This window comes from Charadrius vociferus, unplaced genomic scaffold (assembly GCF_000708025.1).
Source record: "Charadrius vociferus isolate BGI_N301 unplaced genomic scaffold, ASM70802v2 scaffold126, whole genome shotgun sequence".
Classification (NCBI taxonomy): domain Eukaryota; kingdom Metazoa; phylum Chordata; class Aves; order Charadriiformes; family Charadriidae; genus Charadrius; species Charadrius vociferus.
Window position 1 is genome coordinate 1415145 of NW_009648894.1, and position 26623 is coordinate 1441767.

General features: G+C 36.5%; 1 protein-coding gene across 1 annotated transcript; it reads left to right on the top strand.

The window, feature by feature from the left end:
• Positions 1–5923: 5923 nt before the first annotated feature.
• Positions 5924–14795, top strand: ARL5B (ADP-ribosylation factor-like 5B). The gene is made up of 5 exons (XM_009887130.1): positions 5924–6024; positions 7267–7414; positions 10378–10461; positions 12255–12406; positions 14310–14795. Exons 2-5 carry the CDS (start codon positions 7271–7273, stop codon positions 14356–14358), a joined length of 429 nt encoding a protein of 142 aa, XP_009885432.1. The 5' UTR covers positions 5924–6024; positions 7267–7270; the 3' UTR covers positions 14359–14795.
• The last annotated feature ends 11828 nt before the right edge of the window (positions 14796–26623 follow it).

Consider the following 26623-nt stretch of genomic DNA (forward strand, 5'->3'; position numbering starts at 1 on the left):
TAATTACTGAGTTGATTTTGGTTGGTCTTCTAGTTATATCAGATCTAAACCATTTCTTGGAGAATTCATAGGCTGTCCCATGAAACTGCTTATCGAGCAGACTAGTACAGTAGCTTACACAATGATTTTGACTGTCCAGGGGGAATATTCCAAAGATGTAAATAAACCCCCATGTGTGTGGAGCATATCATCAGTTCATCATGGCTCGTGTGGGTTGTGCTGATAGTCTGAAGCACTTGATACTGGCAAAATGAAAGGTTAAACAAAGCAAAGATTTAGAAAGTGCCATCTGTCTTCCATCAAGTAGAGCATGGGGGAGGAGGTGTGCCTAAGTGCTAGAAGATACAGAACAGAAAATTGTTGGCATTTCACTTGAGTATTAATTACACACTGCAGTTTCGCTTTACACAAATGTGAATAATAGCCTAGCTGAAAATGCCAAATCTGAAAGGTATTTGATCAATAATGTCTGGACAACATTAAAAAAAAAAATCTACTGGGGATCTAATACCATTACCTTACAGGAAGAAGATCTGTTCATAGCTTCCTGAAAAATGCACATCTTAAGATAACTAACATCTTAAAATACACCCTGTGCATTTTTGTGCCTCAGGGTTCAGTGCGGTTAGTGTAAATGCACAATGTACGGAAAACTGAGTTCATTCAGAGTGACTTCTGTGTGGTGGGAAAACATTGCAGTGAAGGTACCTTAGATCTTACTAAAGCACTGGATATAATTTTATTAATTTACTCATCATCTTTACTCCTTTGCAATTTGATTCTGGTACTTGAAGGAAGGTCGAGAGGCTTGACCTAGTCTGTTTCTAAAGACATTCAGGGATAAGTGTCCGTTGACGAAAGTTACCTATTGACCTCTTCCAGCAGCGTTTCTTAGTATTCAGTTGGTTTTGCCCTATGCCTTGGGGAGCATCTATGTGTTCCTACCAGGGAGTTGAATCTGTCAGTTCTGTTTCAACTCGCTGCAGCACAAATTGTTCTGGTTGGTTCAGCCCATTTTGATTATGGTTAGCCCATTTTGGCAAACCTGGACTGGCTCATGGTGGAAGAAGCAAGTTAAGTGTTGTGTGGCTTTTACCTTGAAGGGGAAAGCCTTTAGCTCTTTTTCCTGCTCCCCTGGAAGAATGCACTTGCTTTTCTGTTGCAGTGCACCATCTACTCTCCAAATCTGATATGTGGGATTATGGAACAAGAAAAGCTGCAGTGCAGGGCAGTTTAGGGAGACTGGGTGATGCCTGTGCTGATCTGAGTCAATGACTAGTGGAAGAGAGAAAGGCTGACAGTCCCTGCCCTGAGCACAGTCCATAACGGAATATCTATTTAGTTCTGTGGGTATGTTTGGACGGGTTCATTTCCAGTTTGAGTTTTGCAGTAGTCTTCAAACAGTGGCTGTTTTTGTTTGGGTGGTGGTGGACAAAACTGTTCCAGGGCCTTATTTAATCTTGTTTTCTGGTCTGCATGCCTTTTCAGTGCAGAGGTTAAAGCCTGAAAGAGGGAGGACAATAAGCATTTGTATGTCTTTCAGCTCTCAATATTTATTGTCTCTTAATCAAGTAGTAATTGAACAATGCAAACTGAAATAGAGATACTTTACTTACAAGAGAAACAATTGGCTTAAACCCAGACCTTTTTGTCTTTCTTCTAGGTGACTTACTGATGGCTTCCTGATTCTTTTTGTTTATTTTTGAAATTGACAGAAACATTGCTCAGGTGTTGTTTTCATTTAAAATATTGTGCCCTGCAGCCATTTAAAGTCAGGTTATAAATTGTCATAAGTTCAGATTGAATTTACACTTATTTGAAAATAACTTTTAAAAGTATGTTTAAAACAAAAACAGACTTCAAAAATGACCTGCTTAAGCTCTGATTCAGTACTCAAATGGCACAGTCTGAGCAACGTGTAGTAATAGGAATAAATGGTGGAACAACTAACTTGCTGCATGTGTTAACCCATAGCTGAATAAAACTTTCTTGACTTACCATTCCATCAATACTATCATGATTGCCTTTAATGAATCTATAAGGAAAAGACAGAAGTGAGTGTCGGCAACTCTGACAGTTGTCAATGTCTTATTCCTTTGTGTGTGTGTGGCTGATAGAGTTTTTTAAGAAGTTCTCAAATCAGTTTTGTTTGGTTTTTTTTGAATGACAGTCATTAAAGTCTTCCAGGTTGCTCTGAATAAATGCTATAGGTGTTAAAAACACTGCTGTAAGAAAAATAATGGTAAGCTCTAAGTCAAGGTACTTGAAGTTTACTTCACTTAGTCTTGCTGACAGTTCCCAGACTGTATAGTCAGGTTAGTAGAGACCATTATGTGGAAAACCAAATGGATTTTGGTTCCAGTGACTACTGAACGCTACTGACAGTTTCTCTTACTTTCTTGTAATCAACTCTGGAAATACAAATGTGTTTAAGCAGTTCTTTTGTGTTTAAAAGAAGACTCTAAGGTAGCTTTTAGTGTGCATAATGAATCCTTATATTGAAATGTCTTTGAACTTTAGTAAAATGCTATTCCTCCTTCCTCCTTTTTAGCAAACTTCTGTCTGCATTCTGTCTTCAGCCTTGAAGCCTCCAAGATTGTTGTTCTTCAGAACTAGATGTGGGGTTTGTGTTTCACAGCCTGGAAAAGTATCAGTACCCCTTCCAGTATTCATTTCTTCTTTCGAATATGTTGGAAGAGCATTGCTCATCATTAAAGTATTTAGAATTTTTTTATTATTATTTTCAGTTTTAATTTTTGAAAATTAGAAAGAGGAAAGGGCAGAGTTGTGAGAATTAAATCTTCAGGTTTGGGTCCTTTTACCACAGACAAATAAAGACGAGTAAGTGAAGAAAAGAGCCTATTATTTCTTCCTTCTAACATCTGCAAGATCATCTTCTCAGTCCCATTATTCTGCAATACTAGACTGCTAGAGATTTTTTAACAATACTATGTATATATATTTTTTTTTTTAAACAGTCTGCCAGGAATGGTTGATGTAATAGATATAACGGAATTCTTTGGATTCTTTTAAACGGTAGTCTAATACCGTCTTTTTTTTCCTCTGCCTACTTTTTCTACTTATTTTTGTTGCCCTCTTTCTACCTAATTTATAAAGAGTCTGCTCTTCTTGCTTTGGCATCCCTGTTGTGGATTTTCTTCTTCCTTTGCCAGGAACATGGTGGACTGGGAAGATATTAATGAATACAACCCAAACTGAGTTTGAATACCAGCCAGTGAAAGGGAGAAACTTGAGTTTCTATAAGTACCGAACACAAATATGAGCATAAATCACTGCCTATGGTTTACTCCATAACTGTCCTTTCTCCTAGAAGTAACATCTTTTTTTCTACTAGCAATTACTTGCCTTGCTAAAATTTTGTTCTGGCTTAGTTTGGCAGTTTTAAAGTTCACATGTTTTTCCTCTAATGCACATACACAAGTAAAAATCACGTAATCTAACCAAACTAGACAGAAATTCAACTTTTGAATATGTTTGTAAGTGAGGAGTTTAGATGACAGTTCTGAAAGCGACTGCCATTAATAAAAGGTGGAAACTGCTATTTGATGCTTTCATCTTATTATTTTCATCCCCAAATCAGCATTAATCAACACTTCTGTGGCTGTTTCTTGTTTGTGATTATTCAGTTACTGTATAAAATACCATTTGACTATGGAGTAACACAGATAAGTTGTGCCTTTTTTTTCAACATTAATTGGTGTTGAACCATTCATGCTTTACTGGCTTTCAAAATGTCATCTCAATGCAGGTTTTGGGTTTGTTTTTTCTTTTTTCGTTACTTTAAGTAGCGTGATACTGTTTCATCCAATGCTTTTCTCATTCATTCTGAAGTAAGATTCTGTATTCAGATGTAAAGGTGGGAAAAAGCAATATAATGCCTGACTGGCATTCGTTTTCTTTTCCTCCATGAAAATAGCTCAAATAGAATGTTGCAAAAGTAGACCCATCTTCCAGACAATAGTTGATGACATGGCTGTTGTGGGGGGGGGGGGGGGGGGGGGAAAAAAATGTGTTTGAATTTTGAAAGCCCTTTAAAATCAACTGAATTTGAAGAAGAGATGGACAGGCTAGCTATGTGGCATGGTTTATTAGAGTTGAAAGCAGAGAGGATTTTGTACCATTTATGTATTGGGAAAGGTTATTAGTTACTGATGCTGCTTCTTATGGGGCTAAAAGTATTACTGCGTTTAAGGCCAGGAAAAGCTCTTTCCTTAGAATGTGTTGGCAGGATGCAGTAGTAGGGAAACTGATACAAGAAAGTACATTTCAACATTTGTTAGGGCCATATCTCATAGCCAATCTTCTAAAAGTCCCAACCAAGAGATTGTTTTATTAAAATCACTTTCACTATGAAAAGGCTTAGGTGGTTATATATCTAAATAGATTTTAAATCAAAAAGAAACACTGTGTTCCTTAGACCGCCCACTTGCAGGCCTAAACCCACCAATTTGATATTTATGATAGATCTTCTGACCTTTTAGTAATTTGTTATAAGTCTTGTATATCGAATGTGGTATTTTAGAGGAAATCTTTAAGTTGTGAACCATGTTTTGCTTTGGAATAGGTGCCCTAGAATTTTGAATATTACCCCTTCAAAAGAGAGCCTATTCACAGACTTTTAATGCAAATTTTATTTCTAGTATCCAGTTGTAAATTCTCTGCTCTCAAGTGATTTGCTTTTTTGTCAGTAAGCAGATCGGTATCTTCTAACTTCACACACGTATCAAATGAACCACTATTTTAATTGTCTGTGATGCTGTATGTGAAATTCTAGAAGGATTAATTACAGAGAAGCATATAAGTTCATATGGGCACATGGGGTTTTTTGTTGTTTTTGTTTGGTTTTGATTTTCTCTCTCCTGTTCCTGGAAAAATAACATTGCAACATTTGGAAGATCCCTCTTCTATAAGCTGGACTTTTCAGCAGGTGGAGGGAGATGATCTTTCCCTTCTGTTCAGCACTGGTGAGGTCTCACCTGCAGTGGTGTGTCTCATTCCAGGCTCCGGAGTACAACAGAGATGTGGACATGCTGGAGAGAGTCCAGTGATGGGCTGCAAGGATGATTAAGGGACTGGAGCATCTCACATATGAGGAAAGGCTGAGAGAGCTGGGACTGTTTAGCCTTGAGAAGAAAAGCTTAGAGGGTATCTTGTTCACATATCTAAATACTTGAAAGGAGGGTGCAAAGAGGACAGAGCCAGGCTCATCTCAGTTGTGCCTAGTGACAGGACCAGAGGGAGTGAGAATAAATTGAAACACAGAAGTTTCCCTCTGAACATCAGGAAACACTTTTTCACTGTGAGGGTGACTGAGTACTGGCACAGGCAAGTTTTGGAATCTCCATCCTTGCAGATGCTCAAACGCTGTCTGATGCTCAAAAACTGGCTCTAGGTGGCCCTGGTGGAGCATGGGCGTTGGACCAGATGACCTCCAGAAGTGTCTTCCAACCTCAAATGTTCTGTCATTCTGTGACTTCTTAGTTCAGAAATTCTAACGTCGACATTTGTGATAAATTCAAAATAAAGCTTCCTCTTAGTATTTACTGTGCAAATGATGGTGGTCCCTTAACAAGTGGTTATTATTGAGCCTTGAATATTAGGCTAATATTTTGTTCAGTCTTTGGATGTTTGGTGATGTTCTGCTACGAGTTGTATTTTTTCACTGTACTTTTCTTTCTAAAACTAGATAGGTTTTTTAAATGAAGTAATCATATTATAACCATTCCTTTATGAAGACTTCCAGTATGGACTTTCCTGAAAACTGTAATCTTAAGAGAAGATGAGTCTTTGTGGATTTCCCCCCCTTCCCCGTCCTGCAGTCACCAGTGGTCTGTTTAAATAAGACAAGCAGTTGCATCCTTCAGGAAGGAAATGCGATTAACCAGAATTATAATTATTGCTGTTTCTACTAATTTATTCTTGTCTTTTTTGCATATATGCAGAGCACAAAGTAATCATAGTGGGACTTGATAATGCTGGAAAGACCACTATTCTTTACCAATTGTAAGTATATGAACTACTTAGTTTTTCTGTTTACATTTTAGTATTTGTCACTGCTTAATTGATTGAAAATTCAGCTTTGCAGCCTGGCGGAATCTCTAGGGTTCTGGATCACAGTTTGTACATTAATGGTATTAGTTGTTCTAAACAGTAAATATTAAAAGGATAGTGAAGGAACTGCAGTGTTTTAAAAATGAACTGTAAATAGAATAAAAATTGTACATACAAGCACAAAGTGAACTGCGAATTTTTGCCATCAAAGCCTATCTTTCTTTGTAAGCCTAGAAATAATCCTGTTGCCAAGGATTGCAGAGAATGGAGTGATTTCTAAATTAATGGAAATTCTAGCCACTGTGCAAAAATCCATAAATGTTTCCAAATGTGTCTCAATTTCAGTGTCTAAAATTTGTGATGGAAGATTCCTCAAGATAGTATTTCATCTTGCCTAGGTACTACCTTAAGTATTTTCAATAGCATCATTGTATGCAAATCTTGCCAGCATTATAAGCATATCTCTGATAAATTCGAGACTATTGGCAAGAACATAACTACTATTGTAATCATAGAAAAGGAGGAGGGCGTAGCCAAATGACTGTGCATATAGTTGGATAGAAAGGCAGCAGAGGATGTTTTAAAAAACACCACTTCTTCCTAAGCACTTTTGACAAAGCTAAAGGTAGAACTGAGAAGTTTTCAGCTATGTAAACAAACAGTTCTTAGGAATTTGTTTTAATATTGAATTACTAAGTTGAGTGCTCTGAAAAAATTACATCCTGATTTATATTTTGCATAGTTTAGTGTTCCCCTTATTTGGGATCTTTATAATAGCGGTTTCTACTTGGAAACAAGTGCATTTTAAGTATCTGTTAAAGAGGGGCCTTTAAAAAGAGAAATATCTTAAAATGCAGATGCTTATCCATTTGTTACAAGCCTTCTATGTGCTTATTTTTGATGCTGTTTTCTTTAAGCATGTTTACAGTCTCTGCTACAAAAGCATGTCAGCAAGAGTTTTTAGTCTAAAATGAGATTGAAATGAACTTTTTACTAAAGAACTGCTCTTAAATATTTGCTTTATTTCTATAAAAATTCAAATGTTTAGCTTTTTGAAATATGCCTACTTCAATCTTTTTTTAGCAGAATTACACATATTTACTTTTTTCTACAACAAATTTGTTGTAATTGAGCTGTGACAAGCCTTGTGGATTTTACTGCCTAGTCTTTACAATGTGATATTTTTTTCTTTAGCTTAATGAATGAAGTGGTTCATACTTCTCCAACCATAGGAAGCAATGTAGAGGAAATAGTGGTGAAGAACACTCATTTCTTAATGTGGGATATTGGAGGACAAGAGTCATTACGGTCATCGTGGAATACCTATTATTCAAACACAGAGGTATGAGAGATTGCTTTGAAATCAGCAAATTCAATAAGTTTGTTTGAAATTGTATTTATTTATCTATTATGCATATCGGTAGATTTTTATAAAGATTGCAGCTGTATTGTTTTTAAATGGTTTTGAGGAAGAACAAACCCAAAAGGTGCAAGGTGTATCTGGTATGCAGCCAATTTTCTGGTAATATTTGAAGTATTACTTTACAGTAATGTTGTTTGATCTGTGATATAAACTATGAAGTTAGACTTTCTTCTAGACAATTAAATGATATCAAAATACACTCCCAATCAAACAGGGTTTTGGCATGTTTTTTTCAAGTAGATTAAAAAGAAAATTTTACAATATACTTTGCAAATTCGGTGAGGGTTTGCAGTAGTTAAATTCTGTACATCTAGTCTGAAATGCTTTTGAGGTAACGATAATTAAGGATGAGGAATGAAACTTTCTTTAGGCAGTAGTTTTTAAATAGCTCGTCGGCTTGTGGCTTTTATCCAGATAATAAAGGAAAGTGTAGCTGTGCAGTACTCATAAGGTAACTGGTAGAGCTGCCATTGCTGGAAAGGCTGAAGTAGAACTCAGCAACAAGTTGTCTTTTGGGAGTTTCTTTTTTATGCCAGTGTTTTTGATGCCAAAAGGTTATAGATGCAACATGCACATAAAATCTCTGTAACCTCACTTTGAGACTTCTATGTTGAAGTAAAAGATTTTAGACTTCATTTTTTACCGTTTCTACTAAAAGTAGAGGTCTCTTGTAGGTATTACTCATTATATAAGCATTCCATCCTCCTGTAAAATGAGGATTTCTGCCCTATGCCCCCCCTTTGAGATAGAGGAGATTAGGACGATCCACCCCAGGTGTGCAGAAACTTTTTATCTACTGAAGGCCTGGTGATGATATCTCAACCTTCATCTCTGATTTTGTCTAGAAAAGTATGGCTACATCTAAGACACGTACACATGAGGGTGAAGCGACTTCTGCTAGCATTGTCTAGTACAATAACAATAAGTTCTTGATATTTGTCCATTAAGAATATTTGATTTGGGGATTTGGGGAGATGCATGTATTGGTTCTTTTTTTTGATCCTTTCGGGATGTTTCTCAACATATTCTGGCTAGTAAGTGTGCTTTCTAGCACTTGGAAAGAAGAACTTTCTCTTTACTTAGAAGCCTTGTCTGCTGGAAACAGTTGAGGAAGAAATGGGGTCTCTTTAGTATGCTAATTGTAGCCTTCCCGATATGAATAATTCCTTTACTGTTCCTCCTCATCTACTAGACATCTCAAAGTCACGTCAGCATTAAATTGGCTTAGTTTTTCATACTTTGTGGTCATTTTCAATGGGTGATGAATCTCCTTAATTTTATAAGGGAAAGTGATTTGGAGCATATGTTGGATAATTATAGCAGTGACTTCTAATCTTTTGTTACTATCTTTCTCTTCTTTCTTTCCTTACATGTAAATAGAAGCAATCTAAGCAAAGGTTCTGGATTAATATAAAAATTCCACAAATAATCTTTTTAATGCATACTTGTCCTAATTAGTTTCAACTTAATATCGCTAATTCTGCAATTGTGTTTTAAGAGTCAGATCATATTTTTACAGAAAGGATGTGGAGACAGGCTTACAGACAGAAGATTTGGGGTAGATAAAAGGGGAGGGAGCTGTTATAGTTAAGTTATTGGGGGTGGGGGCAAACAAAAAGAGTTACTTTTCCATTCCTTTTCTTTTAATGTATTCCCATCTGGGCAGAGAAGTGATGGAGTCTCTCAGATGTATGTCATCTTGTTTTTCTCTCCAATGCAGTATGTGCTCCCTGTAACTTTTTTTTTTTTAAATAGATATAGTATCTGTATAATTTTCATCAAAACATGCTTGATCTCCCTACTGGTTGTTCCCACTTACGATGCTGTTAGCACTCCTTGGAGCACACTCTGGGCAGGGCAAGTGTTGAACACTGATCAGCTGTTACAGCTTGTGTACACATACTATTGCGTAATGCTTACAAGCATTTACTTGGCATTACATAGCAGGTAATACTCTTGTCTTTTTCCTCTCTAGTGCAAGGCTGTAAAATGGAAAGTACAAAACAAGGGGCACAAAGAGTGGGGTGAAAGAGAGTAATTTTCATTCCAGTGACAATTGCTTGCCATGGGAGACCTGGCGTACGAGACCTAGCAGTGTCTCAGGATTCAGAACTGCATGGCCGTGAGAATAATGTGCCTGGCAGGAGCAGGAAGGGTAAAATCTCTGCTGTAGCTGTCTCCAAGTGCTGAGGTGGAAGGGCTGGAGGCGGAAGGGTGCGGAAGTCGTAAGTGAGAGGCCAACTGCACAGGCCCTTTGCATTACAAAGGTTAAGGTGTTGTGCAACAACATAATGCTAAGCCCTACAGGTATATAGCTTTCTCAGGTCTGATGAAATCTACTTTGAAATAACATTTAAGCATCGAAAGTAAGATGATGCTGAATTGTGAAAAATATTTCTATCAAAATAGGGAATTTCAATTTCAGTTTTATCATTTTCTAAATATGAAGGTAGTAGTGGACAGTAGTAACTGTTTTCATTGATAACTGTGTAATAAGTTTGTCATCCACATTCTACATTTTTGTTTTTATTTGTAAATGTTGTAGTGTGTATGTGTAGGTGCTTTTGGTAGCTGCATCACTATTTTGCTTATGATGTAGGATCTGAAAATCCACCAAAAAGGTTTAACCATAGTGCAAGAAAGTAGAAGTGCTGAAATGTACAAGCACGATAATTATTTTTTTTTAACTATAATCTTCATGTATGATTCCCAGGGGTCTAGCAAAAGACTGTATCAATAAACCTCTTGTTCTATTTTTCAGTGTGCTCTGAAAGTCTAGGTCTCTCTTAAATAGGAAGACTTGTGGTAGTGGTCTCTTGAAAACATGCTTTCTGTAATTTATACTTTGTACTTACAGAGTGTACTATTGTTTTTTCCCCTAGTTCATCATTCTTGTTGTTGACAGCATTGATAGAGAGCGACTTTCTATTACAAAAGAAGAACTTTATAGAATGCTGGCTCATGAGGTATGGGGGGAGTTGGGATAATAGTTTTCTTTTGTTGTGAACAGTCAAATAACATTACAAGCTTCCTAATTTAACAAAAATTATACTGTCACAAAAAAATTTCTGAGCCCAAATGTGTATGCGTGTTGATCATGTTTTAACATCATGTAAATTATAAATACGCAGGAAAATTATTATGAAGCACTTCTAGTAGGGCTTGCTTGATTGTAATCAAATCACTCTTTACTTTGCAAATTTTGAACTTGTAAAATATCTTAAACTTCATATTAATGTAACTGGGTATTGTTCAGCACCACTATCTCTCTTTAAGTTAAATCTTTAAAATTTCAAGAAACATTTTATTTATTTATTTCATTTTTATTTTAGAAAGTTGGCAATTCAATTTCTTGTTCTTGTTTGTTTTAATCCTGTTTCTAAAAATTAAGGAGCATGTATGATACAATGGATAAATTAGTTTCAGTTCAGTTTCCTTCTGAATTATTTTGTTTGTATTTTTATTATTATGTGTTGTATTGAGGACTGTTCAACATTGGGTCAACTCCCTCAAACATCCTAAGTTAACATCTACACTGGATTAGCTAATGAACCACTTATACATTAGTATAAGAAATGTAAAGAATGTTTTAATGTACTAAGCATTCTTATGTACAAGAAGTACATTAAAACATTCTGTGATCGCTTTCAAACTAAATTAGGCTTGTTTTAAATCTAAATATCTTCCTTCATTTTTCAAGGAAAAGGATTTAGTACAATGCAAGTAATTCTGTTGAGCTCCTTTCTCTGAGACATTTGCATTGTTTCAAATGAGTGAGTTTTTACTTCGCAGTTAATATTAATGTAGTTTGGGTCTGGTGGTAAGGAGCAAAAACACTACCACAAATAGGGGAAGATAACTTTTTGTGGTGAAATTTTCCCATGTAGTTTATTAGTTTCCAGTGTTATAAACTCTTACGAGATTTTGATCTACCATCTCCTGAAAACAGTTGGTAGGCCTAGACTGGGCTATTTGTAGGAGTGAATTTTCAACTCTGGACCATAAGGGTTTGGGATTTTTTTTCCTCTTGATGGAGAAGTAGTCTCAAAATTTAATAGATATTGAAATATGTTAAACACTTTTAATTACAGTTGTCAGCTTCCTGAGTACCGCATTTGTTTACCCTTCTGCACTCCTAAAACCATACATCCCAGTTCTTGTCTCATTGCTATGGAATCCTAATTTCCGTACAGAAACAAACCAACTTCTTATTAGTTTCTGTTTTCACTAAAACTGCTGCAGCATTATTTGAGCTCCCTTTTAGGAACAATAGGATGCAACTTAGAAAAATTTAGATAGCTTTCTTAAATTGTTGCTACTTTAATCGCTACAGAACTTGTTTAATTAAATTGCAAGTAATTTCAAGGGAACGATGCCTAGCAGGATTTTCTGTTTGAATAGTATCTAATGTAGATTTTGGAATGTTTATCCAATGATAATTTGCTGGCTGGATTTCTTGGAGCTTTATGAAATATATTTTAACAGGACTTTCATAGTTAACGTATGAACGTGTGGTCAACACTGAAAGCATAGTCATATAATACATTATAATTTGATTCTCTGCGGTGGAGAACACTTCTGAATAGATTGGTTTCTTCAGTCTTTATGTAATTAATTTTTAGTGTAGTAAGTCTTAAAACTGCATGCTGATGTGTAATTGTAGATTAGCTTGAATACAGTTCTTTTAAGAAATTCAGTTAACGCAATAGCCTTTTAGTTCTTTATAGTAACTATTATGAATCCTCTAAATTGCTTCTAGGATTTACGGAAGGCTGCAGTTCTCATCTTTGCAAACAAGCAGGACATGAAAGGTTGCATGACAGCTGCCGAGATATCTACATACCTCACCCTCAGCTCCATAAAGGATCATCCGTGGCACATTCAGTCCTGTTGTGCTTTGACAGGAGAAGGGTAAATGCTTACTGCTTAGTATAGTAGTACATGGTAAATGAGAATACTGATTTAGAAGCCTATTGACACCAATGTGGAGTTACTGAAAGAACAAAATTTCTGATCTTTGCAGTCAGACGGACATTTTGAATTTTTCCTTTTCTTTATTGAACCTGGTAGATTTTTTTCATAGATCAAACTCCAAATTTGTATGAAAGTCTATTAACTTATTGTTAAAAAAACCCAAACAACACCAAAAAAAATCCCAACACCACCACCCCCTGCAAATACGTAGCTGTTGGCTCTGTGCACTACCCTCTCATTCTATGGGTCTTTGTGTAGTTAAATAAATATGCTACTGTCGTCGTCTTTTGCGTTCTGATGTACAGTAAACTTCTAAGGTGAGGGGAGGGTTGGGATGGGTTGCTTGGGTTTTTTGATAAGCATTCATACATAGTTTTGATGAAAAGGTACATCGATCTGGCATAAAACAAAATTGTTACCAGTGTTAAACCTTTTGTTTATTTCTGGGTGATGTAGCTAATTTTGAAATTTGTGTACCTTATGCCTGCAATTACTAAAATGGAAGGCTGAGCTTTCCTTAGATCCTTTGTCTAGAAAGGTCAAAAAACATTTTTGGATGCCTGTAACAAGTTGGATAGTGTCTTGGTTATGTGGTTTGAAGTGTGCTAATTTTTCATCTTGATTCTTAAAGCAGTCTTATGTGTAGTAGCTAGAGGGTTTTTTCAATAGTGTGGTCTTGTGACATCAAAAATAGTGAATCCAACGGAGTATTTGGGAAGTAAAAGCATCTTCCTCAGTTCGAGCATGAAATATTTTTCTAATGTTATGGGGATGTCTTGTAGAGTGATTGGTAGCATTCACTTCCTTTGGGTGGGATGTGTTAGTGAGAACAAATGGGTTTTTTGATTCTTTGAATTGTGTTCTATTCTAAGAGTTAACTATGCTTTCCTCCTACCAGTTTTGCCAAAGTCACTTTTGAGTATTCAGTTTATGTACAAACTTTGATTTTCAAACAAGTTGGCATTTGGAGGAAGGTAGAAATTGATGATTATGAACTTTGGTTTAGAAACATTGGCCATTCCAGGTGGCCTCGTTCTTACTTTAAAAAAAAAAAAAAAAGAACAATTATAATACTTAAAACTGTGACAGTAGTGAGACCAACTCATAAAAAATCCCCAGAGTTAGATCCCTGAGCTGAATCTGAATCTTCCTTGGGAATATCTGACAGAAGTCAAGGGAGATTAGCCCTGTGTGAGTGAAGCTAACCCTCGTGGATAGCTTAGTCATGATTTACTTTACAAAGGTAAAGCTTAAAGGTGGCATAAACTAGGTAGTTAGATCCCTAGAAAATAAAAGCAAGAAATGGGAGCCTTTTAAATAGAGGTGCGAATTGGGTGAATAAGTGGATTAGATCCCATGCAATCTTGGTGTTGTATATAAACATTTTTAATTTTGTAATGGGATTTTGGAATTCTTGATACTCTGCCTTTTCATGGACCAATTCAGTCTGGGTAACCTGTCCTTTGTCTTTTAGTATTGGTATGTAAAGGCCTAGCTTTCAAGTAAGCAGCCTTTCATGGGAAACTTGTAGAAAAAACAAAATATTATTCAGTTCCATGTACTTATGAGTAAGCGTGTTAAGAAGAGTGTGTTTTAGATTTACAAGGAAAAAAGATCGAAGGAGTGCCAAGCTTCAATGAAATACTGTGCTTGACCATTTTGTGGTTAAACCCTAAACAGTCTTAGTTTAAAACACTGTTTACTCTATTCAAGTTTCAATCCCATCTGATTTTTTCCATTCTAATTTTAAGTAGATGTTTTTAAACAGAAAAACAAGTAGAAAATACTTCAAAGATGTTAGAATAGAACTACTACCAATTTAACATCTCTTATTTTTCAGATTATGCCAAGGCTTGGAGTGGATGACCTCCCGTATTGGAGTGAGATAGCTTTTTTTTTTTTTTTCTCCTCCTCCCTAAAAGAAGAGACTTCTATTTATCCTGTGAACATGTACATTTTTCTGTACTTCTGGCTGCTGAGGCAGTGACCATGTTTAATTTATATCAGCCAACCCCCAAGCTGTACTTGAATCAAGCACAGTTGAACGGAAACACAAAGTATTTTCCTAACTTTTTTAATACACTAATCTTCAACAGGATGAACATATGTGAATCTGTTTTTAAGCATTGAAATTCCTCTGAATGTGTATTCTAACTTTTTCAATTATAGCTTTTTAAAATCTGTTTTGTCATTGTCGATATTTCATACTTCCTCTTTCTAAATAGTTTATATAACTTACTAACATAAATGAGCGCAGTTTGTTTAATGATGAAAAAATAGTGAGTAGGTTGACTTTACTCTGGCATAGCTTTAGCCTCTAAGGATAACCATATCTCCAGCTGGGCTTCCTGGAACATCAGTAGAGTTCTAGCCAGCACGTGTGTTACTAGTTATGAATGCAAATTTTTAAATGCTGAACAAGTTAGTTATAGTTAATATTGTGGTGGCTTTTAACCTGATACATAATTGAACTTTTGCCTTAAACAAATCTATTTCATTCTCAGTTTCTGTGGTAAGTAGTTCTAGGACATGATTCTTTTACTTGAAAATACGTCTCCGTACAGAGGATAAAAATTTTGTTATTGAGTGCTGGTTTGGTCTTTTAGAACTTGAATACTTTTTTGAAAATAATCCTCTTGATAATTAAATTTGGAATCGTGGCAGCCACTATTATGTGTAGACTTACTGCCATCTGTTAAAATTTTAAATACTGTATACATGAGCCTTACACACTTTTTAGTGAGAGTGCTGTTTTCTAAATGAATGAAAATCAAAAGGGAAGCCAGATTTAAAACAGAACAAAATCATGGTGCTTTACCTGTAGACTTGAGTGAAGCTAATCTTGACATTTATTTACCCACTAGCAAATATGTTTTCAGATTCTGTTGCAGAGAAAGTATTTTGCCTTAATTTTTGTTTTTAGTCGTCTTTGCAGGAGCAAAGAACTTGTGATGGTGTTCAAGTTAGATTAATTCACCTGAAATTTAGGAATTGAAAGGTAAAAAAGTAGAGAGCTTCCATTTGAAGAACAAGTGGTGAAAGATTGGACCTAGTAACTCTTAATTCAATTTGAAGGGGATGAAGTTAGATCTGTAAAGAGAATCCAAAGCTACGGATGAAGTTAATTGAGAACATTAGGTACCAAAAAAAAAAAAGCCAACCACCAAATGCCCCAAAAAAATCTGAAAGAAAAAAAAAAGAAACCAAAACCAATACTGGACACCCAATTCCTAGTGAAATCCCAGCAGCTGTCAGGTGTCTAACCTACATAAATGCTTCTCAGGCTTTCCAGAAGCACCATTCGGCACTTTTGCATGTCTAAAAAACATGTGGAGTCTAGTTACTAGAACCATTTTGCTAATTGACTGTAAACCTTTAATGACAAAACGTTTCTGTTAAATCTTGTTTTGATAATTCAAGCACACTGAGTTTTCTTTAATAAAATTTTGTTTTGTAAATTTCAATTTGCTTCCATCTTTATTTGAACAAGGCTTAATGAATTTCAAAATTATCAGCAAATATGTTGTCATAAATGTTAAAAATAAGACTTTGAATACATGTGGAAACAGTGATTGGTTGAATGAAGTCGGGTATTAATGACAGTTAGCAGAAGTCACGTTCAGGAGACAGACCATGCTGATGGTCAAGTCAAAATGCTCAGAAAATAATTTAAATCAATTAAAAGTAGTGCTTAAAGAAAAAAGAGCAGTGCAAGGCAAGATTAAAATCTGATACTAAAGCTTCTTGCGCCCATGTTCATGCTAACAGCTGTTCTAATGTGTGAAAACAAGATTTGTTTTGTTCTTAGGGAAGCAAATTATAAATGAAAAAAAAAATAAAATGATACTGTGAATGTGGTTTCATGTTTGGTGACTTAATAATTTCAGTTTGCAATTTAGATTTATTTTCAGGTTTGTTTTTATGTAGTTCAGAATATGGCCAGGAATATTTATAAACAGCACTATCTGGATGTATAACCCTTTGATGGTTTAAAAAAAGGCATGATTTTGTATTTAATCCTTTCCAGGTGTTAAAGGACAAGCTGCTGCCCAAGCATTCATACACCAGCCAAGTCTCTGGCTGCTCAGACCAGGGTCCCTTCCCAGCAGGTGACCCTGGTGAAAAAGGGAGGGACCTCAAAAAAAAAAAAAAGAAAAAAAAAATCCTTGGGCAATTGTACCCTTGCGATCTATACACCTGCCCTTCATGCGCTCTTCGCATGTCTTTTAGTCCAATGGTGATTTTTGGTCTGGGGTCTTCTAACATCTTATTGGATGCTCTGTCTGTGTGCAGGCAGGCTCTTGACTGCTCTTATCTTCTTGATTTGCAGTTTCTGCTGAGCGTTGGAGCCTCCTTATCTTTTGGTTTATGCTTCTTGTGCACCTGTGCTCACTGACAGAACATGGGGAAATGAGAAGTCCTGGGGAACTGAAGTCCCAGACATAGGGAAAACAATACCAAAACATCAGTGTGTTATCAACGTTTTTCTTATACTAAGAGACTAAACATGGCACTGTACCAGCTGCTAGGAAAAGTACTAAGAAAATTAACTCTATTGCAGCCTAAAGGCTTCAGCAAATCTAGCTACTCAGGCTAAGTAAAGCTAAGCAAACAGCATAAATCACACCATATGATAGCCCGAAGTAACTTATTCTAATTCAAACTTACGTATTTGAGCTAAACTAATATCTCTCAACACAAGGTAAAACCATTCATAAATCTATAGTTTGATTACTAAATACAGTCTCACCTGAGGTAATACATCTAACTTTCATTAGGAGGAAAAGGCCGGATGGTAGACCTTGGAATATCAGAATAATTAAAAGTTTTCTTTTAATTCCTTAAACTTAAGACCTTTGAGTACCTCTACAGAAGGAAACATTCTTGACAATAGCTATGATCTTGTTCACCTTACTACTTAATTTTCTACAACAGTTTTCTGTTTATAGTATCAGTTTGTTCACAGCACTGATGCTGTGGTTCGTTTTCTTGAAAAAGGCTTGGTGTGGAATTTTGGGGGGTTTACTTTTAATCACCTTCAGAGCCTGCATGAAAGTTGTTTGATTAAAATAAATTATACAATGGAGCGCTTTAGAACACTGCGTGTGTCTTTGCACTGCCAAACACTGCATTATTTTTGTCAATCTGTATGTAGTAAATATCTTGCAGGTAGTTTTGCCCTTAAAAATATTCTGCATTTAGTATACTGTTCACAAAGAACAATTAATCAGCTTCTCAGTGGAAATTACAAATGTTAGGAAACACTTAAAAACATCCTCGAGTAACATATCAAAAACATTTTTCTCCCAAGTAATCCATTTTACCCAAAATATAGGATACTGTAATGAAGTAATTGATATGCGTGTTACAGGCTAATTTAGAAAATCAGACCCATTGTGTTAAAATAATGCATCATGTTATGAGAGCAGGAGTTCTGATTTGTTTAGCAGCCTCTATGAGCAGGCACCTTTGAGCAATTTTTGTCATGCTTGGATGAGGTTGGCAGGATCGGCTTTTTGAAAGTCATCTTTGCAGACTTCTAAGCTCTTTTGCTTAACTGAATTTGTTTTGTTTATCTGAAATGGTGTTATGTTTTACAATAAGACTTCCCCTTCCCTGATGTGTTTGTCGGTAAGCTAACTGTTGTTACTAAGTAGAACCAGTAATCATTTTAATGTTTCCCTCCCTGTTAATCATTTTAAGACTGAATTGCATAAATAAGTACTAGAAAAAAATAAGCTGGCTAATTGAGTAGGGCGTGTACTGTCCTTCCTATTGCTTTTGTCCACCTAACTTTTATCTGTTTCAATAATATATGGTAAGTGAAAATCATTTACTAAGAAAAAAAAAAATTATGACCATAAAAAGTTGCTTTTCCTTTTGTACCTTTTAGCACATTAAAGTGGGTCATTTGAGGTTGAAAAGGAAAGTTTTCTTTCCCTTCTTTACCCTACAGTTCACAGTTACTGAAGCTTGCAAATATTCAGATGTTCTCTATTACCATTTCATATATTGAATTTTTGAGAAGTTCATTTGCTCTTCCTAAACTGAAATGCCCTCTGTTAACACATGCAATTTTGATTTTTTTTTTTTTTTTTCTAGTTTTGAAAATAAAGTTCTGCAGTCAAACTTACATACTGTAACAGATACCAAAGTATGGCTTTAGGGTTGAAAATCGCTCTGATGAAAAATGACTTAACTGTTCGATTTTTGAGCTCTTCAAGTAATTTTTCTAAGAAATTGTACTTTCATTTGTGTTCTGGGTTTCTTTCTGTATAAAAAAAAAAAAAGCTTTTGGCCAAAACATGACTTGTAGATAAATATTTACAGACAGATCAATAATTTGTGTTGAGCTGTGAAAATGGAGGGGGGAGGGAGGGAAGTACGGCCAGCTGAATTCCTTTTTTTCCTGTTCAATCCCAACACTATTTCATAAGGATAGGCTATAAGCAGTAGATATTTTTTCAGTGTCTTTGCTTAATTTTGACCTTCTTAATGTAACATGTTTCCTTTTTCCTCAGTAATTCCAAAATTCTTCCCAAAGAATACAGGGTTTTGAAGATTCTTCTCAAAGCAGAAGAGCCAGAGTAGCAAAATAAGTGTGTGCCTGTATTTACGTGCTGTTACCAGGACATGATGCATTTCTTGCGTAGGAATACACCTCCTGAAACACTGTGTAAAGCTGCCTTCCTGAAATCATACTTTTTATCAGGTGTAAAAAAAAAAAAAAAAAGGCCAGAAACCTCACACGCTTGTTTGCTTTGGTTTCTTAAGTTAATGGAAAGATAAGCATGTGTTAAATGAAGAGAAAACTTTGTAGATGCAAGCCAACAAATTACGGAATTCTGAGTAGTTCGGAACTGCTGTATGGCTACACAGATATCACTGTAGATAGTCAAATCTGGCATAAAATTGCTTTGTTTTCAGAACGCTAAAAGTTGGAACATGTCAGCTTTCACAGGCACAAAAGTTCTCCTTTTGGCTGACTGTGACTTCTTTATAATTTAGTTCATTAAGTGCAATGTTCAGTCTATTTGAGAGACCCTGAATATGTATCATATGTTTTTTTCACTTTTCATGAGTGTTCATGGCAGTTTGGATTAAGGGTGTACCTTATCTTAGTCTCTGTACTTGCCATGGGAGGTCAGGCTTAGGAAACAAGCTGTCTTGATGGCGCTTTACTACCTTTCCACCTTTCCATCCTGTCTCTCATTGGACCCCTTGTCCTTTTTTTTTTTTTCTTTTTTTTGTTTTTTCTTTTCTTCTTCCCCCTGACGTATTGTTGCCTTGTAGTGTCTTGTCTAAAGATGCTGACAAAGGCATGTGAGGTACTGCACAAAAAACCCCACTGTGGTCATACACTATGGGTTTTACCAAGTAAGCTACATTTTACTTATACAGCTGCCTTGCCAAATCCAATCTCGTTTTACTGTTATTTCTTTTTTTTTTTTTTTTTTTTTTTTTTTTTTTTTTTTTTTTTTTGTTTTATTTATTTCTTTTTTTTTTTTTTTTTTTTTTTTTTTTTTTTTTTTTGCATAGGTTAAGTACCTTCTCTCTGTTTGTGCTCATGTTTATCCTCTAGCCTCAAGTAGTCTCCCTTTCCAAGGCATTGCTGGCATGTTATCTGGAGATCTAGAGAGTCCCCTAGCTGGATGTTCCACAGAACCCAGTGTCCGGTACATGGGCACAGATTTCCTGAAGTTTAGCCAGGCAGGCTGTGCGAACGCTTGGGGTCTGTGTCACAGCTTCCTCCAGTGCCTGTGGACACTGGCGGTTTTCTAGTTTTAATCTTTGCCAGTTCTGTATCAAATTTGAGGCTCGCTATTCCCCACTTGGATTTTTGTTCTGAAATGTGTGCTGTTACCCTGATCTTGCAGGAGACCTTCCTTTTTTTCCTGTAACAAATTCCATAAATACAATATCTGGAGAGACAGATTTTTTATTTTTCAGCAGCAGTGTTGTTCTAGTGTCAAATTTCTGTTTGTGCCGTGCAAACAGTTCAAGAAATTAAGGTGTCTTAACACAGATTTATATTATACTGCTGTAAGTGGGTTGGCACATGAATGTTTGTTTATTTTTTGGAATTTCTTACCAAGTTGGTAAAGAGCTTCATTGTCCCCCAGCCAATGATTCTTTCCAGCTATTTAAACACAGTAATGGGAAGAGGACTTGTGTATAGCTGCTCAAATTGTTTTTTTTATCAAAATAAAAATGAATTAAAGAGTTGGTCTTTTAAATTTGGGAGGGGGGTGTGTTTGTTCTTTGGTGAAGAGGTGTCGAAGAAGTGTATCATTGTCACTTTAAGTGTGGGGGTTAGGGAAAGCATTTCATCTTCAATCCCTTCTCTGAGACAGAATCGGGACCTACATCTTGTGCAACTGTGGCCAGTTGGACACCTGCTTCCTTTCATCCCAGGAGAAGCTCCAGCTTTGATCCTTAAGAGACTTTCACATGGTTTCAGCCATGGGAAGCATGGCTTTTTGTTTGTTTTGGTGAAGGGTGTTTGTTTTAGTGGACTGTTCCCTTTCAAAGTAGGAGCAAAACCAATCCAAACAGAAGAGCAGGAAAAAAACTTGTTTGGATTTTTGTGTGTGCATTTGACTATGCTTAGCATTTAGCTGAGTTTGCTCTTTCCTTTTGGAGTCTGCCGTGTGAAAAAGCCCAGAAGGCAAAAATGAAGAGAACAAGTATGAAAAATGTGACCACGGTGCCAACACTAGCAATAGGAACTTGCACCTTGGAACGACCTCTAACTTTTTCTAAAATAAACTTGATGATCTTTTGACAGTGAATGTTTCTATATTTTGCTTCTTAAGGTAGAGAGAGGTGCATCATGTCTACACAGCATGTGTGCCCACCATGCAGACAGGAGAGTGAGGTTCTGAGAAAGTTAGACCTTCATGTAAATGGTGTATTGGAAAGCAAGTTCTGACACTGAGCTGACGTTTCATACTATCAGGTGTGATACAACTATGCTTTTTCTGACTTCCTCACTTTCTGGGACCACAGACCCCTCAATCCTTTTTCTCTCTGTGTTGGCTGTTGACAGTTACATGCTTTTTATAGCAGGAGAGATCATGTTCTCTTGAGGTATCCAGGAAAATCAAAAGGCTTTTCATGTACCTGAGTAGCTCAGAAGACATGGCTGTGCATGGTAAAAGTGAGGCTTAAATTATCACCTTGATATTTTTGCTGGGCATTTAGCTGAAATTTACTGTAGAAAATTTTAGGATTGTGTCAGACTTAAAATTGTATGCGTGTGGTCTCTGATAAAATAGTTGTGCTGTTCTTCAGTTGGGTTTGTTTCTTGTTATTTGTGCTACTCTTCAATTAAGTTGATTTTTGCTGGGTAGATAAGCATTTCATATAGCAAGTTTTCCTGTATGTAACTGTGAAGGCAGTCCTCCATGTGCACACTGGTCTGTGTCCCCTAGATGGCAGGAAAGGATCACTTTAACAGTGCCAAACCTGCATCACCTCTGTGCTTCAGCATCAACATGAGGGATATTAAAAATAGCCCGGTAAAACACAGCAGTTGTATATCACTAGCTAAATCGTGGGGACCATGCTTAGATACGGTGGAGAAAGCACACAGGAGAGGAAAGTTGAATCACTTCAGTGGGAGGGAAGCTTACGGTGAGTTTTGAATGAATTTGAAACAGTTCTGTAAATTAAAAGCATTTTGTCTTCGTTATTTATGGTTAGAATTATGTTCCGCACCTGTTATTGTTGCTCCATCTGAGAATGAAGACAACAACAACAAAAAAATGAATACAATTCCTGACATATTTCATTTTACAATAATCTGTCTGCTGTCCATGACATGCTTTGTTTTGAGCTTTGGTTGATTGACAGACTCTAAGGCTCTGCAAAGTTGTACTACTACTCCTCAGAAATTGCAAGGCAGATGTCTGTAATATTTAGGATCTGTAACATTTGAACTGTCAGCTGTACCTCTAAAATATGCCTTGCTATGCGTTTAACTGTGGTGGTGGTCTGTGGTCTTTCCTGTACGCTTTTTGCATATGAAGGCTAATTTCAGGTAAAATGGCAGATTCATTGCAAGGTTTAGATAATTTTTAATGGTAAGGAGTGCTCAAAAAAGCAGTGGTCCCAATGTGCAGTACCACCAACAATCTTTCGTTGCCCATCTCATTTGTGTTGCAGTTGATGTAGTGCATGTCTCCTCTGAAACAGTGGTAATTCTCGCTTTTCTGTACTATTGGTGCTGAGTGATTCGGTATTTATTGAAAAATGTATGACATTAGAGAGCTGAGTAATGTAGAGTGGCACCAAATGTTGCAAGGTGAAAATAAGTGAAGTATCGGAGACATAGTTGTTCCTGCAAGGTTTTTCTTTCTCTGAAATTTGGATAGAGGTGAGAGGAGAGACCAGAACAAAGATTAAACTGCAGCGATGAAACACTGCTTCTTGCTGAGCAAAGGTTACAACGGAGCAAGGAAGCACAGCATGGTGACGTGTCATGCTACCAGTTCTTCGGTAATTATGTCATGTAGAAAGCTGTATGCATTTGTTTTAGATTTGATAATTCATATTAAGGAAAAAAATGGTCTAGTGCTGTTTGATAGAATAGGATGCCAGCTTCTACTAAGGAGTGTCTTATTGATGACTTTGATGAAGACAGTAGAATTTGGGCAATCTTGGGTTGCACCTGAGGCTTGGTTGCTAGTGTGAATTCTTGACATGTGTTCACGATCACCTCCTTATGGCGGTGAAATGAGGGTATTCAACCATGCTTCTTGTAGAAAATGGAATTCTAGATTAAAAAAAAAAAGTAACTTTTTAGCCAAAAGGCCACTTTGGACACAGAAAGAACAAATATTTGGAAAATTGGTGGTCTAGTTACAGTTTTAGAAAGACACACTCTGTACATGTGAATGTGTTAATTCATCGTGTATGTGTAAAGTCAGTATCCTTTCATGTGCTTGGCACTTTCCAAAATACTGAAACTGTTGGGCAATATCATAGGAGTTTCAAGATGAATGGTATGCAGTGAGGATGGACACAAAGGTGGAAGAGAGTGCAGGGAAGCAACAGCAGTGATAGGATGCAGTTGCTCAGTGATGAGCAGTGCTGCACATGAAGAAGAAAATATCCTTTCCTTACTCATCTGTTTCTGCCATTGCTTTGTGCTTTGTATTTCCTCAGTTCATCTTTTTCTGATCACTCCTTCCAATTCTCTGTTTGCACACCCAGCTGAATTCAGGCTCGTTGGTTCTGTTTCATTCTCTTTGATTAAAACTTGGAGTTTCTGCCAAGTGGAAGGAGTCTGAAAGCAGGAAACCTAGCACAAGGCAGCAGCAGCGCAACCAAAAGACCTTGCAATTGAAGTGGTAGACTAGAATTAGTGCTCTCTTCACAGGTAGAAGCAACGTTAATTTTGGCAAGACGGCAAAATAGCTGTCATCTTGTCCCTGCTAAATCTTTCCTTCATGACTTTGCAAAGCCTAGTGTCATCATATTTAATCATGGAACAATATTTAATCTTCAGCCAGGTGGCACATGGACAGAATTTCTAATGATTTTCTGTAAAATACTTTGAAATATGCACAAGAGGAAAAAACAATCTTATATAAATGCAAATGGGAAGTTATAATTCTCTCTTTATATTTCATGGTCTCATATTTTGTGTATTTCCCTTTATACGATTTTTAAAAAACTACTTACATGATGGCTATTGACAAGAGTATTGCCTAATAAGTAGCACTTCATTTTTATGTCCTCAGTGAAAGTTACTGCTGGCCAATCTTCATTACAGGTGGAATTGACTTGTATGGTCTCAAAGGGCTCATCTTCCATACTGCGAAAGAAAAGAAGTGGTGAACAGTGTGGGGCACCTGGGGAGGGACTGAAGTCTGTAAGACCATAGTTTCTTTCAGCTCTTCTCTAAGGATGTCCTTTGATGAAGTGAGGAGCAAGAACTTCTTGCAATTCACTTTCTTTCTGTTTCTGCAGCGCATATTTCACAGCTAGTTGCAGAAGTAACTTCTATGTCCAAGTTGTACCAAAGAGTTTACTGGATAAAAGTTCAGACATCTACTGGGGTGGATGGGACCAGTCATCACCTAGCTCAGCTGTGCTCTGATTCTCTAGGGTGAGGTCCCATTCTGTTCCCAAAGCTATTCAAATAGAGGTACTAGCACAGGATTGTGTCAAAACCACACATACTTAAAGATTTGAACATGCTTTTTAAGAAAGCTGACCTGTAGATCTCCACACCCTGATTGCATAGGTATACCCTTTCTGTGGCTGGGTTGTCGAGCCCTCGGAAGCTGTCTGCAAAGCCCTACGTGGAAGCTTCTGTGCTGTACAGTGGCACATGGTGTACTCACAGCATCCACAAAGAATGATGTGGCTCTGCCTCCAGAGCTGACTTCGGTCTCACTGCACTGTTCTCCAGAAATGGCCATGATTACCAGTGAAGACACCGGCAGCTGAAATGAAAGGTACAAAGATAAAATGTAGTGAAAGTATTGGTTCAAATTTTCAGATGTAACCACTGACCTTTTGGAATTAAATGAACAATAAGGCGCTGTTGGTCAGGAAAAGGTCTACTGAGTTGTTTAAAAGAATCTCAGAAAACATTTCAAAAATAATGTTGCTAAAACTGATAGTTACTGAAGAAAATCTTGGTAACTGGCTAACACTGGTCAAAATCTTCTATGACAGTTTTAAGAAAAACATGACCATTTTCCTTACAAAACAAAACTCTGGTTTCTGGCCTCTTATTTTTCAAGATTGCACTTTTTAAGAAGAGTTTTCACTGAGTCATTTGAGTGCTTATCATTTTTCCATCAGCTTCAACCAAGAGTCAGGTTGGATGGGGCTCTGAGCAACCTGATGTAGCAGAGGATCTCCCCGCTCACTGCAGGAAGTGTTGGAATAGGTCACCTTTAAATATTCCTTCCAACCCAAACCATTATATGATTTTCCCGCATCCCCTTGGAGGTTCTATTCCACTCTGTAGAGAGCAGAACTACAGCAGAAAGTTCAGTAGTTTGACCAGAGTCAAAAAGGAAGTTGCTGTCAGACATTAGGCTTGGAGATTTGTTATTGTAATCCCATGTTGAGAAAAGGGGGTTTTGGTCAAGCTTTAAAGTTTAACAACAATACATCTTCCGTCACCACCAATACTCAAATTCCAATGTTGGGAAAAACTTTGAATGTATTTTTTAAAAATGGTATAACCAGAAATTTGGTATACACTACAATTAGATAGAGACTGAAGAAGCCAATTGAAAGAAAAATGTTAAACTTTGTAGGAAAATATGAATAACTGATGGGATTTTTTGAGACATATATGTGTCTTACATGTAAAGGAAATTGATGCAGATACATATTCTAGTATGTCCAGTGAATATTGAACAAAATAAGTATTGATCATACAAAGGCTCAAACACTCTGTTCTTAGACCTGCTTTTCCCATCCGAAGGTTGCTGTTGGACTTAGCACGTTCTGAAGATGAATGCAAACTCTTAAAATATTTTCCCTTTGCTCTTTTATCAGTAAGTTGCAAGACAGCGGATACTTAATGGAATCAGTTTTTGTTTTAGTAGGAAATGTAATATACTTCTGCTCTGGAGGAAAATTGGGAAGTAATTACTGTAGAATTAAATCCTATTGCTTCTGTGCAAATAAACACAATATAGGAAGTGTCTGGGGACTTGCAGTAGGGTATGTAATCCAACAGTGCTCATTCTTCTTTATAGAACTATCTAATTAGGAGTTAATGAACAAAATATTGGACTGCTTGCAATTGCCTACACTGATTCTCTGCAAGTATTGTAGAAAGTTTCTTTTGCTTCCTATGAATCTTTTTCTCTTTTTGCTTTGCTTTTTAGCTGCAATGAAAATGGGATCTTACATTAACATGAATTGTGTATATCTGGATAATAAGCAATTAAATTCAGTACCTTCTTAATTCAGTTGCTGGTTTGATTGTCTCTTCTGTGCAGTCAAGACTTTCTGATCGTCTATGTATAGATTTAGAAATATTTCTAAAAAGAAAAAAAGGTTAACTATGTATGAATTGAAATAAGGAGGGGGCAAAAGTACTCTCATCTAAGGTCAGCCCATGTGAATCTGTGTCTGCGTTCTGCTGTGTGACTAATTTAGAAGCTTCTTTGGGAGAGA